Consider the following 14,631-nt stretch of genomic DNA (forward strand, 5'->3'; position numbering starts at 1 on the left):
ATGGCTCCTATCCTATTGATGTTTCAGAGGGTCCAGACTTTTGGCTAGCATGTTTGAAGTTCCTTCTGAGTAATGTTGCTCAGTTTTGCTATCTTTTTGCTTCTTGTTTTTTTTTAAATGCTTTTATTTTGTGATTCATCAGAGTATCTGGCAATATCACATTTAATAAGTAATACTAATGAAACATATCTCTCTATTGATATTTATTATCTACAGTGTCTGTCTGTCTGTCTGTCTATCATCTATCTCTCAAGTCAATACTTCTTCTCATATAGGAGACTGAAGATTTTTTTTCATCAACAAAACCTTGCTCTGGAGAATCCCCAGACAATGAAGTGAGCTTTCGGACTCTAGAGGCCTGCAAGCAGGAGCATAACTAGTTAGTAGGAAAAATGCAAACAGAAAAGTCCCCTTAAAACGCATGATGTAACACAGATTAAAGCCATTGTTAGTGGTTGTTGCACAGTCAGCCAAATATGGATTTGAAATTTTATTATGATACAACATCAAAAGAATACTACCAGATTTGGTGAGTCAGAATGTAGGCAAGGTATCTGCACATCTTCAGGACAAAATGCTTCTGCAAAACTTTGTTTAACTATCAAAGGGGAGGGGGAAAGAAACAATGAACTTCAGTCATCAGGCTAAATCAATATGTGTTATGTCTATGGTGGATTAATGATTTTGTATATATGAATATATCAGACGTACTCATTTTGGTAGAATTGGTCAGAATAACAACAAATTAAATTTCTAAATTCAAAGTTATAGAAGAATTGCTAGAGGTAAAAATTATTAGAAACAGAAGAAATAAAATATATATATTTTCGAGAATGAAATATTTGACAAATCTAACATCAGTTATTAACTGCTTATGTAAGAAAAACCAAATAGTATAAGAATCACTTACAAAAGGTGTTACCAATCACATTATGCCAAGAGCAACTCTTTTTGAGTATATTTTTTAAAAGCACTACTGTAGTTTGGATATACATTTGGCTTTGTAGTTGTGAAAAAACTAAGGATTCCCTTTCGTTTTCCCACCTTGGACTCTCATGTTGTGGGTATCCTCTAATTAAGATTATGATATAAGGCAATTCCTCTTCTTTAAAAATATTCATCTTCCATGAGTAGCGATTGGAAGGTCTGCTATAGAGAAGCAGAAGCCAGGAAGTTCACTTCCACCAGTCCAATGATAAGCATCTAAATTTAGGTCAGCTCAGTTCTTCCACATAGCAAAGTAAAGCTTATTGTCAACACCTATTGGTATTTTTGATATGAGACGAGCCTTTGAGAGTATAAATTTACTCTCCCATAAATTTAGATTTAGATCTTATGACATTTTTCATATATACTGAATTCATATCAAGAATCAGATTTATATATCTTTTTAGTGATCATCACAGAGAAAATTGGTTCATATCACCTGTTTGGGCGGCATAGTAATTTAATAAATACAACAGAAACTAAAAACTGAACTTAATCTGCGAATGTTTCATTTGTTCCTTACAAGAAATGTTTTGATAAGTAAGGCAACATTTCTATTTTGAAATTTAGTAAATTTCAAATTAATTGAATTAGTAAATTAATTATGTAAAAACTGCTATTATTATGCCCATGTCACAAATAAAATGGTGGAGAAGTAAGAAACACAGAAGTTTGTCCAAAAACAGCACCTATAAAAAAATTCAACTCTAAGCAAAAGTTTGCACTTTTAATTTATTCCAGTATTACAGATATTTTGATTTCTTAAGCAGGTGTATGCCGCTTTAAGAGTAATTTTCTGAAAAATATTATAAAACAAGAAATAATTTTCTTTTCCCACAAGGTATCATTACTGCTTTAAAATTAGTAAAAGTAAATTGTTAACCGATTAGTGAACAGATTTTAATTTTAAACGTAATCAGCAGTGCAAAATTGCAAAAATGTTACACAAATCGTATCTAATTTTCTAAAGCAACTATAGCCCCTCTACACAGTACTTTTACAGTAGATATTTTGCATATATTTTAAATTCAGGTAAGGAAAGAGCTAGGTAAATTAGTGAAAAAAATACTTCAAATTATATTGTATTACAGAATTAAAAGAAGCAGCTTTTTTCTATTAATCTCACTCTGGATGCACTGGCTTCCTAAGGTCATAATAGGTTCAAAAACAGACTAATAAATCTGAAACAATTCACCAACTGAGGGAGGACAAAAATCAACAGTTGAAGGATAATATAAACTGAAATATTTTTCTTCATTGGATTTGTTTTTTTAAATGGAAAATAAATTGTGTATTTTCTAATTACAAAGTTTACTCATGTATGCTATTTTTTAATTAATAACTAACTTAAAATTATTTTTAGTGTTTGTTTGAAATACAGTGGGGGAAAAAACATCAGAACTTTTCTTTTGTTTTACTGAAAAGAATTATTTTATTACTATAAATACCTGTTTCAATGCCTTTATTTTATAAACATTATTTTTATTTGCAAATATATGAAGTGGCAGAAATAAAGGGAATATTACTTTTTCTTTTCTAAGTTAATGAAAGTGTAATACTCACTATCTTGCATTTCACAGTCCACATCATTTTCCATTATCAAGTTTCTGCTTGCACATGGAAATTGCTGGTGGACATCCGTATTCTGCGCATATAATGTGTTTGTGTCTATCTTCTCATTAATCAAAACTTCTGAATTTTGCCATTTTTTCTCCCAAATCGCTGTACTCTTTTCTTTAATGTTGACAGGCTTTGCAGAAATTTCATCACAAAGAGGTAATGGCTGGGATCCTGAGATCTTGTTGAAATCATGATCTTGTACAAACTCTAATTGTACATTGTCTTTCCTGCCACTACTACATACTATTACATCACAGTTTTTTTCAGCACTGACCTCAACTTGATTTTTAATTTCTTGCCTTAGGCATACAGAACCTTGTGAAATAATGCTGTTTTCATTAGGTTTATTATCATCTGTGCCACTAAAATCCAGCATATTTACAAGATTAAAGTTAACCTCTGTAAATTGCTTTCCTGGATTTGCAAAGTCAACACCTGGGCAACTCCTTTCCAAATTACCAATTATGTCATGTCTGTTTGATTCTGATGAGTCTTCAAACATTTTCAGTGCATTTCCACAGTTCAAATTAACATCATCAAGTGAACTTAATTCAATTTTATTGCTTTCATTCATGAAGGATTCACTTGGGAAAAAGTTATACAGCTGACTTCCAGTAGAACCTTTACTAACAGGAGAAATATCAAGTTTCCAAGAAGACGGCATTTGTGGAGTCTCTTTATGGTCATTGGATTGGCTTCTGTTTACACATTCACTCTCATTTAAGCTCTTTTCAATTGATTGCAAATCACTAGTATGCTCATCGTTGTTTTCTGTATTATGTACATCAGATAAACGTGATGGCATATAAGCATCCCATCGGCTTTTTCTTTGCAATAAAACTTCTGGGTTGGATTCTGATTGCCTCATTGTGAACTGTAGATTTTTCAGTGAGGCAGTAGTCTCATTTTCTAGACTCTTGGAAACATGTTGGTCATGACTCAAAAGTGCTATAATTTCAGCTCTGCTTCGAATGTTCTCTGAAAATGCATGATATCTTGAACTGACGGGTGGATTTTCTAACTGAAAATTTGGCTTCAAATATTCAACAGCTAAACTATTGCTACTACATTTTTTATTCTGTACTATTTCATGTTCATCATCTAAAGAGGTTGAATCCAGAAAATTAAAACATGCATCTTTAATATTCTTTGTAGAAGCATCCCCATTAAAATTTGAGAGTAAGATAGTATCTTCCCTGTTTTGGCAAGGAACGGAAAATAAAGGAGAAGACGCATAAAATTGGTGTGGGAAGGATGAAAGAGGACCGTTGGATGTAGATGGCAATGCAGGTTCCTCCACTAACTTTTTCTTCTCCACCTGACGTGGTATTTGGAAACCCTGGAAGGACATTTTTAATGGATAGTAAGTTTAATAAATGAAGACTTAATCATGAAAATATCACTTATGCTTATTTCTAAAATAAAGCTGTACAAAACATTTAGAAAAGCATTTTTTAAACAGTGAAACATCTTCAAAGAAAAACAAGAACATGCAGTTGCCTCTTAAAAAAGCACTTTTGGGACAATTGTGACCTGGATGATGGAGAATCTCCACAGACATTTTCCGAAAAAGGAACTTTTCACAATGCACTGAGGCAACAGTGTCCTCAAAAGGTCCAACATAGCTACTGGAAAGATTTTCTCTGAATATTCAAACACCATCTAGAAAAACCTTCATAGTGGCAGCAATGAATTTTACGGAGGAAAACTGTCTCAGTGTTTTAATAGGGAGTACTTTGGTCCTGCCAATGTATTTTACAAAAGAACTTCAATTCTTTTGAGTATTTATAACTGAATAGCACAACTTAAATGGGGGTTTATTTTCTTTTAAAAACCAAGTGCAATTCACTCGTACATATTTCTATAAAGTGCAATTCATAGTAGTTGGAAGCATCTGTTTCAGCTGTGAAGCCAAATTAAGGTGACTGGAAATATTACTAATATAATAGCAGGAATAATATTGCATCAATCAATAAATATAATACCCTGTTTTCCCGAAAATAAGACCTCCCGGGATAATAAGCCCAATCAGGCTTTTGAGCACAGGCAGTAAAATAAGCCCTCCCCAAAAATAAGCCCTCCCCAAAAATATTGCAACACAACAGCAGCAGCCATGAGGTGACCACGCTCTCGCCACCTCCTGCATCTCAAAAATAATAAGACATCCCCCCAAATAAGGCCAAATGCTTATTTTGGGGGTTAAAAGAAAATAAGACCCTGTTTTATTTTCAGGGAAACACGGTGTGTGTGTGTATAGTGAATTGTCCTAAAAATGCGAGTTCCAGGTGTAGTTATAAAAGAAACCGACATAATGATCTCCGGAACGTTTAAAATATATTGCTCAGTGAGCTTTCGTTAGCAACTGCTAACATCGTCAGAGTGTAAAAGCCATCAAAGGGATTCCTGCCTTTATACAATGTTAATCAATTTGGCCATTGCGCGTGTGATAGGCCCATCCACCCGCCTCCCACCTGTGATTAGCCCTGTTGTTTTTACATCAGGCTTCTATTCCTTCCTCCCTTATCAAACACAGCTTGGGCTGTTCCTCCCCCCCTGTCCCCGTGAGACAGAAGAAGAGGGAGGAGGTGTGGGAGGAAGCCAGAGGGAATGCTGCTAAATCAACATCAGGCAGTTCAACGTTATTCCCTGGGGAGGAACAGCCCAAGCTGTGTTCGATAAGGGAGGAAGGAATAGAAGCATCGATTAACATGCCTGATGTAAAAACAACAGGGCTAAGCACAAGTGGGAGGCGGGTGGATGGGCCTATCACACGGGCAATGGCCAAATTGATTAACATTGTATAAAGGCAGGTATCCCTTTAATGGCTTTTGCACTCTGACGATATATATATATATAATATAAATTTTTCATATTTAATTGTCGGCAATGTCGGCAACTGATTAATATTCACATAGTATCTATACAGCTTGTAGACCATACTACAGTTCGCTTTTATTCATGTTTTTTTACTGATCTAACAGCATGTATTATACCTGCTGCTATTAATACTCATAATCATAATCAGAGTTATTGCCAGTATGAAATGCAGTGGATGATTGGAATTATTTCACATCTAATATACATGCTACTGCATACGGTAAGGTACAAAAATCACTGGCAGTTCAGGTAGTCCTCAAATTAAAACCGTACTTGAGCCCTGCACTTACAGACATAACTTATAAGGTTTGTAAAGCAGATCAACTTTGTGACCTTTTAGTGATCATATTTGATATGGGCCTTTTTTTTTGGTTGCTTTAAATCAGAAATAAACGCTGGTTTCTGGCAAAAATGTTATACTTGTGGCCATGTGACCACAAGACATCACAAATAGCTATAAATACAGGCAAGTTAGCCAGCATCCAAAATGCAGTCACATGACTGCAATCCACCCCTCAACGACTTGGAACTTTGAGACTGGGTTGTGAGTCCCTTTTTCAGGGTCTGTTGTAATTTTAAATAGTCAATAAGTGACTGGTTGTAAGTTGAGACTATCTGTAGTATCTGTGTGCACACATAGCTGATTATTATAGGTAATCTTGAACCTATGATCATTCAGCAATGATTCAAAGTTATGATGGCACTGTGACACCGAACAAACAGTGCTTACAACATTTTCAGAGTTTTGGTTGCCTAAGTATCCTGCAATCATATGATCCCCACTGGCAATTTTCCCTGCCAGCTTCCTCAGAAAGTCAATAGGGAAGCCAGCAGGAAAGGTAACAAGTTGCTGGGGTAAGTATTAACCACCCAGAGACCCCGACTGGCTCCTTTGCCCTTATGCCACACTGGCTACCTGCGCATCTCTTCAGACCCCCACTACCACTTCTACATCCCACCCTTCCCAAAGCTCATCTCTCCCACAACCACTTACACCTGTTTGCCAGTCTGCTTGCAAGCCACCTGAGACTTGCACTTCCTGCTAGCTTCTCCACTGACTTGATTGGGGAAAGTTGGCAGGAACCTGCCTTGCCTAATGACTATGGGATTCATTAAGAATGGCAACTGGGAATGCAGGGATTACTGTTGCTAAGTGATGCAGTTACACTCTACAATTGTATCACTTAACAATGGAAATTCCAGTCTAATTGCCAAGAATTACCAATAATGACAAACACAAAATTTGCTACTGAATTAGAATTTACTTAAGTGATTGAGTTCCAAAAGGGAAATTGGTGATTTGAAGTGAGCATGGGTACTTACTTGGCACCTATTGGCACCTGCATATAGCAAACTAATCTTTTGGGTGGCAATGCACAAACAGAGGAAAAGATATAGGCAGTCCTCACTTTATGTCCACAATTGGGACTAGAACTTCCACCGCTAAGCAATCTGGTCAATACGTGAGTTGCACCCAATTTTATTACCTTTTTTTGCCATGTTCATTAAGTGAATCTCACAGTTGTTCAGCAAATCTAACTCGTCCCATTCACTTGGCTTATCAGGTCCCTGTGAAGGTCCCAAATGCTCATCACATGACTCCAGGACACTGCAACCATTGTAAATATATGGTGGTTGCCAAAAGCCCAAATTTTGATCATGTGACACAAGAGTACTGCGACAATCATAAGTGTGAAGATAGGTCATACATCACTTTTTACAGCATTGTCATAACTCCAAATTGTTGTTGAGGAACACTTGTTATGTGATCTCATGAGAAGTAGTAGCTGATCATTTCTGAATGCTCCAAATTACCCTGTTTCTTTCAAACCCAGATCCCTGTATGATCTTATCAAATGTTAAAAAGTATCAAAGAAAGAGAAAAGACAACATACAGAATATTTTCGCTTTGGATGGCATAGAGATGAAGTAGCAAAGGGTTTCAAGGAGTTACTTGTTAACTTTAACTGTTCTGTGTTCTTCGAATTATTATAATCAGTTTTAGAAACATTTTCACTTTCTACAGTGATTAAATATCGTTCGGATTCAAAGTCATCACCAGGTTTTATCTAGAGAGATGGATAAAAAAATATTTTAAATTTCACATTTATATAACTCCATAGTATATCAATACCGCTTCTCTATTGCACTCTTAAGCATACCTAGGTAAACGTGATTCCACATAAAATTAGCTGAATATCGTTTTCCCTGAATTTTAGTGATAACTCCTGAAAATATACTTGTTTGAAAGATACTTTTGCTGTTCAGTAGAACACTGCAAAATGTGAATGAGAAAAAGAAAATTTACCATGCATTGGTTGGTTTAGAAAAAGTGTGTTTAATATTGCTATCTTGTCCTTGCTTTGTTCTCTTGACTTCTACCATCTTGGCTGGGTTTGACTTTGGTATTGAGCTCTACTCAATGTTTCAGCTGTCTTTTAGGGAAAATAAGGTTACTTTTTTGCGTGTCCTATTGAGTGAATGTCATCTGCATTGCATCTGCAGAAATATGAGAATCATGGGTCCAATATTCCCAAGAGGGTATTAAGAGTATTAAGCAAGGCTTAATACTTTTCTCCACTAAGCTTAGATCAGTTACTCAAAGTTGAACCCCTCAAGTGATAATTTATTCCAATTTTCTTTCTGGGAAGTACATAAAAGATAGGAATTTGTGGGTCAAAAGAGAAATGAATCAAAGGCTTTGCAATAATAGTAGCTATGACATCAGCCAGGATGGTAGACAAAAATGTCATGGATGAGGTGACAGGACACACAGAATCAAGGATGTGACAGGCAACACTAATCATGCACTTTAAAGTTCCACCCATTTGACTGAGAAAAGTTAAAAACGAAGGTGTAGACTTGACCAAAGTGTGCAATGACCGTAAGAAAATTAAAATACCAAAATATCTCATGATGCTAATATGAAACCTTTACAGAAAGAAAGACAGTTTGGATGAAACTGGGTGAAACAGATTGGTGTCAGGCCAGCAATGGTCACATGATCTTGACAGCTGGCTTATTATAAGTTGCAAAGTCAATTTGCAATGTTTTTGCTGGTTTCCAGAAAAAAAAACCCCAACCATTCAAAAGAATGAATTTGCTTGACAACTATGTGATTTACTTTACCCACCACATGATTTATTTTAAAACCATCATGACACACAACCATCATAAAAAAGGATCATAAAATCAAATCTGATTATGTAGTGCCTTACTATCACAATATGACCAGAATTCTGGGCTCCATTGTGGTCATAAGTTCAGAACAATCTGCACTAAACAAAAACAAAGCAAATACCTGAAATTTTATGAAAATACTATCCAACATTTGTCCTTTATCATCAAATAGGTTTGCCTGTAAAAACAAGAAAAATAAAAGATGGTGTATATTTCCTTAAGTACAGATATAAATGAATTAACAGACATAAAACTGCTGACACTATACCACCAAACTGAACCTACATATTTACCTTATTTCCTCCAGATACAGCCTTCAAAATTCCATCTTGCCACACTTTAGATTTTTTAGTCTTCTGATGTGTGTATAAAACCTATATTGATATGTGAAAATATATTATTGATTACTATTTCACTATTTTGTTTATATTTTTATTTCATGATATATTTAATGTACAAAATATTACCAAAATAAATAAGATTATAGACTTACAAAAAATTCCTGATAAGCCATTATTTTGACATGCTAAGCTCAAACCACCTGCTTTCATTTCCAGTCATTATACATCACCTGTAAAGGGAAACATCCTGTTAAAATAACATCTCTGAAATTCTAAGCTAAATATTTATTATATTTTATAAATTTCATTTTATATTGTTTCAAACAATGTATGAGGAATATGAATTCACTGTTTCGAAAGGTGATTTACATCTGTGCATCTAGAAATTCGTTTCTTTTTTTAAACAGGTTTTATTTGTTTTTGAACAAGGACAAACAAACATTAAAAAAAACCCATCTTCCATTTCAAATTGTAGAAAGTGTGTCAGTTGGTTACAGTATTTCCATGCATCTCTTTCATAGTCACCACCTGCTTTACACATCAAATAGCATATTTTAAATTCACCTATATTCATATATATCACAATTATTATATCTCAACCTTAATTTGACTATAATTGTTTTTATGCCCTTTTATATATAATATTCAAAATCTAGAATAGGATTATATGATAACATTCCATTAAATCATCCTAAGATCATCCAATCACAATTTATAACATATTCTAGATAAAGCTTTTAAACCTCCTCTCATAATCTCCATGTGTTGTTTATATAAAATTTCATATTATCAAACTAATATATCTATATGTATTGTTATCATTATTAATCATTATTTAACTATAGCTATTGTCGCTTCATTTTATACATACTACTAGTAAACTAAATTTAGCTTTTTTATTATACATTTTCATTGCATCAACTGTATCCCTCCAGCAATAGTACGATCTTATATCTCTTGTCATTAGTAGCATTAATGTTCTAGTTACTTTCTTAATAAATCTTGTATAAACCTCCCTTGGCACCATGCTGTTCCTTTCATATCTCACAAAAGCTTGAAACCCAACACCTGCTCTTTCCATCAGCTTATCTTTGGTTATCACTAGTGCTTCTATCAAGATTTCTCTCCTTATCTCCGTCAATTTTTCTCTCTTTTCTTCTTCTGTGCTTTGAAGTATGGGGTAGAGTTCCAATCCATCCATCTCCCCTTTCCATATTCCGTTCTTGCCATTACCAACCACGCTCACTTTGTTATCAGTATCCACAGTTTTCTTATCTCTTTGCTCATTTTTTCTTCCATCTTTTGAACTCTGTCCTCCACTTTCTTCATTTGGTAAACATCCTCAGTTTTTCCATCAGATTTTTCTGTTTTGTATTCTATATTCTCCAATCTCTTTTCAATTCTCCCTGTCACAACTAATAGATTTTGAATTTCAGACATAATCATTTGCAATGTTACAGTTTCTTTTTCCTGATGGGCCATTCTTTCAATTTTGCAGATATTGCCATTATAGGGTTCAAGGCTATTTTAATAAACTTCAAACAGGTTCATTTATTATCTTTCAAGTCAAAATGTTGTCTTCCCTCCAATAGCTAGTGATAGAACTTCCAAAAGGCACCTGTATAAACAACTTGTGCTCTTCCTACCATCACTGTCAGTAAACAAACTGAAAGAATCTTGAATCTCAAGTGATCAAAGAGAAAGAAGAAAAAACAATGTATCCAGCCTCCAGCCTCTAAGTGGCAGTGTAAATGCTTTTCCTCCTGTTGTTACAACCCTCTTTATAATCCTTATTTTCTTCTTTATATTCCAAGTTTAAGAAAGGGAAAAAAAACCTTTAAATGGAGATCAAAAACAATCCAATCAATCAAATCAAGCATTATAAAAAAGGAGAATTTTAATCCATAAGTATAAGCAAAAGTGAAAAAAGAAGAAGAATTAATCCATTCAGTTTAAAAAATAGGGAGCCCCTGCAAAAGTTCCATCCGTGAGGAAAAAAAAATTAGGAACTGAATAACACACTAAGTTCAATGCAGATCAATCTCACCGCCTCTTCTGTCTTCAATCTTAACTTAATTTTTTTTCTTGGGTAGTCTCTTCCTCTAATAATAAAATTTCCTCACCAATTTGACACACTTTTTCTTTCTGCTTTTTTCCCTTTCCGGAGCTATCCCAACTTCAGCAGCTTCGTTAGCTGTGTTTTTGTTGCCGAAAAAAAAGGCTATTCCTGGATCTTTCAGGGACTTTGTGGTGTCCCTGAGATCAGCAGGAGGTGCCCTTCTCAATCACCGTCTCTGCAGGACGGTTTAGGTCCAAATGGACCGTCCAGCGGCAGAAATTTGACTGCGATTTCGGAACAACAAGATAGCACGTTGTGCCGTCGCAGCGTCAGCTCTCTTCTCCTAGAAATTCCAGTTTCAATAAAAATTATTCTAAGGCAGGGGTGTCAAACTGGCGGCCCGCAGGCTGGATGTGTCACATGCAGGCCACGCTCTGCGAAGGGAAAAAGCAATGCAAAACATCATGTGATGGCAACGTGACATCACGAGTTTGACACCCCTGCCTTAGAATAACAATGTGTTCTAGAGCAAATATTTTTAAAATTAGAACCAAGCAGTACGTTATCATAAGCACTTATTCAGAAATAAATCTTGTTTTAAATGAAGATATTTAAATTTCTGTCATACGCTAAATAAATAAATAAATTTAAATTTCTATAGGAATGCAACCTTAGCTGCATGATGTCTCTTAAACTGCAATTGATTCTGAGGTTTTTTAAAAAGATTTTTTAAATTATGTTGTTTTTAACAAATGTAATCTCATACATTCCCTCAATATGTTCAATTCCATGTAATGACCACAAGATGTCTCACAAATCTTTCTCAGAAAAGCTTTGTAATTATGTAATGAAATTAATGATCAAGCTAGTTGAGTATTTTAAAAAAATCACAGATCAGTCCAGAGTTCTCATGACAGGCTCAATTTATATTTCAAACACATTCCCTTGAAAAGTCCATGATGCTGGAAAAGATGGAAGAAAAGAGAACAGGCTTGATACAGCAGCAATGGGAGACTTGAAAGTCCAGGTTGCGAAAAAGTCATCCTGGAGAAGGCCTGCCTATGTGATCACTAAAAGTCACCACTAACTTGATAGCATATAATTACTACAGATCAGACTTGCTAAATCTAATATAAACATATCTATAATTCTAGTTGCAACCTATTTTTTAATTTACCCTGACCTCTAAACATGCCTGACATTGTTGTTCCTATTTTGTTAATCTCATTTTCATCCTGACCTTGCTTATTAACAAATTATATGACATTAAATTACAATTCTGACTTGCATTTCTACCATGCTTTTCCCCCATGGATTTATGGATGACTTTTATGTCATCCTTTTTTATGTCATGAAAGCCAGTTTGGTCTAGTGGTTAAGACATCAGGCTAGAAAGGAAAAAGACTGTGAATTCAAGTCACGCCTCAGCCAGGAAAGCCAACTGGGTGACCTTGGGCCAGTCCCTCTCTCTCTCAGCCCAACTCACCTCACAGGGTTGCTGTTATGGGGAAAATGGGAAGAGAAAAGTATGTTGAATATGTTTATTATCTGGAGTTGTTTGGGAAAATAATAAAGGCAAGGTATGTCTGTCTGTCTGTCTGCATAAATAAATAATTATTATTATTAATAATAATAATAATAATAATAATAATAATAATAATAATAATAATAAATAAATATGTCTCCTTTTCTGCAAAATGCTTCTGTGTAAGAATTGGGTTTACATAGATTAAATCCCCAAGAAAGAGGCACGTTTCTGGCAGCAACCCTTCCTACTGAATTTCTTTAGGTTGAGTGGGAATGTGATTCAAATGCAACATTGGCATAGTTATGGATGCATAGATCACAGAATTTTTATTTTTTTCAGGTGATGAAAGGCTTTTCCAAACAAAGTCACCTCAAACCTATTTATGACCTCTTGCTATAGTGTTTAGGGGCTTCTTGTCACACAATAACAAGAAACTGCGGTTGATTTTCAGTAATTACTGGAGTGAAATTCAGCAATGCAGTTGAGTTGGGGCTCCGGGGAGCATTTATTGCTCACCCTAGACTGTCATCCCAAGTTACCATAGCCTTGAGCTCTGCAGAGGTAAGAAGATACGAGAATTGGATGAACCCGCTGTCTCTTTCATTAGAGGATAAGAGAAAGAAACGGCACTCAATTCTGATGTTACACCATTTTAAGAGCGTATAAAACGAATTACATATCACACCTACTGACGGATCAATGTACCATAGTCCTCAGCCAAATCCTTGACAAAAGGGGCGCCTATAAACCTGTTAATCTTGTCGACCGAGGTCTCTCACAAGCCATGGGGATGGAAGAGCCCCCCTTCTCCCTCCTCTCTGTCAGCAGAACTTTACCTTACGAAAGTTCCCGCTCCACAAGCGCGATGACGTTTCTGCGATGCGACAAATACCATAGAGACAAAAATGCTGCACTGTCATGATCTCGGACTCCCTTATGGACCTTTAAGAACAGCAGTGGAAGGTTTTTTAAACCATAAAGTTGATAAGGGTAGAGCGGTGCTAGTGTGAGTTTAGACTTTAGACAGGAGGAGGCGGGGACAACAGTTTTAATCATATGGACTAGGGTAGGAGCTTTGATGAAGTTAAGGTAAAGTCAAGCGCGTTCTTACCACAGCCCTTTTCTCATTTTTCTTCACGATTTGTCAATCCAGTGAAAGCATGAAATCCCAGACCGTCCCTAGCTAACTCTTAATTGAGTCAGCTTTGCTTATTTTCCAAGAGAGAATAGAATAGAGTTCTCTATGTGGCCAAGGACACACAAGGAATTTGTCTATGCTCAGTGTACATAAGGAGAACAAAATACATTCATCAAGAATAAAAAGGTACAACACTTAGGTTGTCAAGGTTACTAATAAGCTATCAAATTGTACTAGGAAACAATAAAAACAATATAAATTGAAAGATATAACATGGTTGTAATAAGTGGAGAGAGAGATACTAGGAAGGAAGAGAAGAATAATAGTAATACATTCTTCGTAAATTATTGATAGTGTTGTGGAAATTAGTTGTTTATAAGATTGATGGCGCTGGGGAAAAAGCTGTCCTTGTGTCTAGTTGTGTTGGTGTGCAGAGCCCTGTAGCGACGTTTTGAGGGCAGAAGTTGAAACAATTTATGTCCAGGATGTGAGGGTCTGTAGATATTGTCATAGCCCTCTTTTTGGTACAATATACAGGTCCTCAATGGAAGGCAGATTGGTAGCAATTGTTTTTTTCTGCAGTTCTAATTATCCGTTGAAGTCTGTGTTTGTCTTGTTTGGTTGCAGAGCCAAACCAGACAATTATGGAGGTGCAGATGACAGACTTAATAATTCCTCTGTCAACCAATTGATGCATTTTTTACCCATGAAGTAGAGGAAAATACTGTTTATTGTTATGCCTTTATTATAAGTGTTCAAGGCGAACATACCTAATATTCCTTCTTCTACTTTACCCACACAATATCTCTGTAAGGTGAATTTGGTTGAGAGAATGATTAGCCCAAATGCACCTTTTGGTCTTTTTGACCGGGATTCTATCCCAATTTCCAGCGATATACAG

At 35.4% G+C, this 14,631-nt stretch overlaps 1 protein-coding gene across 8 annotated transcripts in view; it reads right to left on the bottom strand.

Annotated features, from left to right (window-relative positions):
* ZGRF1 (zinc finger GRF-type containing 1) overlaps positions 1-13,559 on the bottom strand; it is a 36,089-nt gene extending 22,530 nt beyond the window's left edge. For 4 of the 8 annotated variants that reach the window (XM_081959334.1, XM_081959332.1, XM_081959327.1 and 1 more), the window contains exons 1-7: positions 13,429-13,559; positions 9,158-9,235; positions 8,958-9,038; positions 8,786-8,842; positions 7,380-7,553; positions 2,551-3,946; positions 522-598 (exon numbers count right to left, since the gene is read on the bottom strand). In XM_081959334.1, coding sequence (XP_081815460.1) covers positions 522-598; positions 2,551-3,946; positions 7,380-7,553; positions 8,786-8,842; positions 8,958-9,038; positions 9,158-9,178 — 1,806 coding nt within the window. In that variant the 5' untranslated portion in view covers positions 9,179-9,235; positions 13,429-13,559. The other 4 variants (XM_081959329.1, XM_081959328.1, XM_081959330.1 and 1 more) reach the window with 4 other exon arrangements.
* Between the last annotated feature and the right edge of the window lie 1,072 nt (positions 13,560-14,631).

Source organism: Natrix helvetica (genome assembly GCF_964273705.1).
Source record: "Natrix helvetica genome assembly, chromosome: 7".
NCBI lineage: Eukaryota > Metazoa > Chordata > Lepidosauria > Squamata > Natricidae > Natrix > Natrix helvetica.